This window comes from Pundamilia nyererei, unplaced genomic scaffold (assembly GCF_000239375.1).
Source record: "Pundamilia nyererei isolate P.nyererei 1_Seehausen unplaced genomic scaffold, PunNye1.0 scaffold00447, whole genome shotgun sequence".
Classification (NCBI taxonomy): domain Eukaryota; kingdom Metazoa; phylum Chordata; class Actinopteri; order Cichliformes; family Cichlidae; genus Pundamilia; species Pundamilia nyererei.
The window spans coordinates 23,344-25,450 of NW_005187848.1; the positions used below are offsets into that span (position 1 = coordinate 23,344).

Below are 2,107 nucleotides of genomic sequence, written 5' to 3' on the forward strand. Positions count from 1 at the left end.
ATCTGCCATCAAACAAGAAGACAGACGCATGTAGCTATGATGAGGTTTGTTAGTTCACTTTACATGCATGCATACAACAAGTGCACTCATGGGTCAAAATGTTCACCAGTACTGAATATCCAGTGACATGGGAACAGTAAAATAATTCTATTTAACCTCAGACACACACAGCTAGATGCTCTTCGGGGTCAGTCGGCTCACTGAAATGATTTATCTGCCACCTCGGTTGTGGTCCCAACTCGAGAACAAGAGCTCAAACTGCCCGACTGACATCCTGAAATATGACCGAAAACTCCTGGATCAATCCAGGACATTCTGTTGCCTATTCCGAGGAATCGGATGACCCAGATTCTCTGTTTCTTCCTTTTGTTTCTTAGCAACATCAGGATCATCATCACTTCACGTGTACTCTGTGTTTGTCAGTGCATTTTTGAGGACAAATTTTCCATAAAAGCACTTTCGATGTGCATCTATTTACACAACAGGTTTGCATTCAAAATATTTGAAAATTTATTCAATTTTTTTTGTAATCCACTCAATGTGTTACAACTAATCAAAATCAATTTTATGTTTTATTTTCATAAATATGAAAAAAGTCTAAAACTCCTCAAATAGTCGAGGGGTAAAATCACACTCACGTTATGATATTCAACCACCTCCTCAATGAAATCCACCCCATCAGCCAGCGGGATCCGAACGCCTCTCTTTGTCCAGTCTAAGAGAGCACACACAAACAGAGCGACACTGTCACGGTGTGTTCAGGGTCTGTGAGTTTTTTGATTGATGAATTAGGTTCTTACTGTTGATCAGTGGAACTACAGACATCTGCAGCATCGTCTTTAGAGGAGCCTGCAGAGGAATCAACTGCAGACACACAGAGAGGTTTTAGGGTGTATACGCTTCATGTTTTGGTCAGAACGTGTAAAAATCAGGGAGAAAGTGTTTGTTCTGTAGTTTTGTGTCTTGTGGAGATCAGAGAAATATTTTACTGCTATTGTTCATGGTCATCATCATTATCATTGCATTAATAACATAATCTACAGCATTGATATTGCATTCAGATGTTTAAATATATTGGCACCCAATCAGCCTTTATTACAGGAGCAGTTATTACCCCTTTAAACTGTTGAGTTAAATCTATAATCTTAAATGCTTTTGAATGCTTTTCATAATCTTAAATGTTTTCTTGCAGTTTATATTGCATTATAAAAGAAAGGCCTAACTCTGAGTACACTCTGTGCCAAAGTAGACAGGAAGCGCAGGCTTTTGCAGAGCGTGCTTGTGAAAGTGAAACTAAAGCAGAGTCTAAGTGTAAGTTACTTTGAGGAGCAGTTTGGATGGGGCTATTTGAATAACCAGGTTATTCATTGTTATCTTTTATTCTTTTATATTCTTTTATTAAGTTTTAAGTAGTATCATTTGATTAAAACATTTATTCGATATATTACACATATAGTTTCAGTTGTGTACGTGCTGGCCTTCTGTTTGGTGGAAAGGTTACAAGGTTTAGCTGGTGAGGTGAAACTGAGTGCATTTCAGGTTGACACAAACACACACACACCCACACACACACAGTAGATGGACTCATTTATAGGTGAAAGTTCTCCACCATTTGACCTTAGAACTGAAGAAGCTTCTCGGATGAGAGGTGAAACGTCTTCAAGCAACTTAAAGAAGTGCAGACGCTTTTCTTTGCAAGCTCCTTTGACTACGATGACCTGGATGACTGAGAACCTTCACAGACATAGGTGAAAGTTTAATTATATTTTGCTTGTGACCAGGGTTTTAATAGTTTTGCAGTTTTCATTAGTTTTTATTTTAATTCAGTTTTGATTTCAGATTTTCAATTTTATCTCAGTTTTAATTAGTTTTTACCAATTGTTTGCTAGTTTAGTTTAGTTTTTATTTTTTTGAAAATCCTTAGTTTCAGTTTAGTTTTGATTAGTTTGAGTTATAGTTTTAGTTGTGTTTGCAATAATTAAGTGCAACAAAATCCCAGTTTCATCATATCAGTCATGCTCTTCTGCTTATCCTTGGGTATGTTGCTATTCCAGCTACCTGCACCCTGCACCCTGGACAGGTCGCCTGTCTGTCGCAGGGCTAACAC

At 37.6% G+C, this 2,107-nt stretch overlaps 1 protein-coding gene across 1 annotated transcript in view; it reads right to left on the reverse strand.

Moving 5' to 3' along the window:
* pltp (phospholipid transfer protein) overlaps positions 1–2,107 on the reverse strand; it is a 17,659-nt gene that overhangs the window by 1,324 nt on the left and 14,228 nt on the right. The window contains exons 5-6 of the mRNA XM_005753665.1: positions 801–864; positions 639–715 (exon numbers count right to left, since the gene is read on the reverse strand). Coding sequence (XP_005753722.1) covers positions 639–715; positions 801–864 — 141 coding nt within the window. The remainder of the gene's footprint in view (positions 1–638; positions 716–800; positions 865–2,107) is intronic.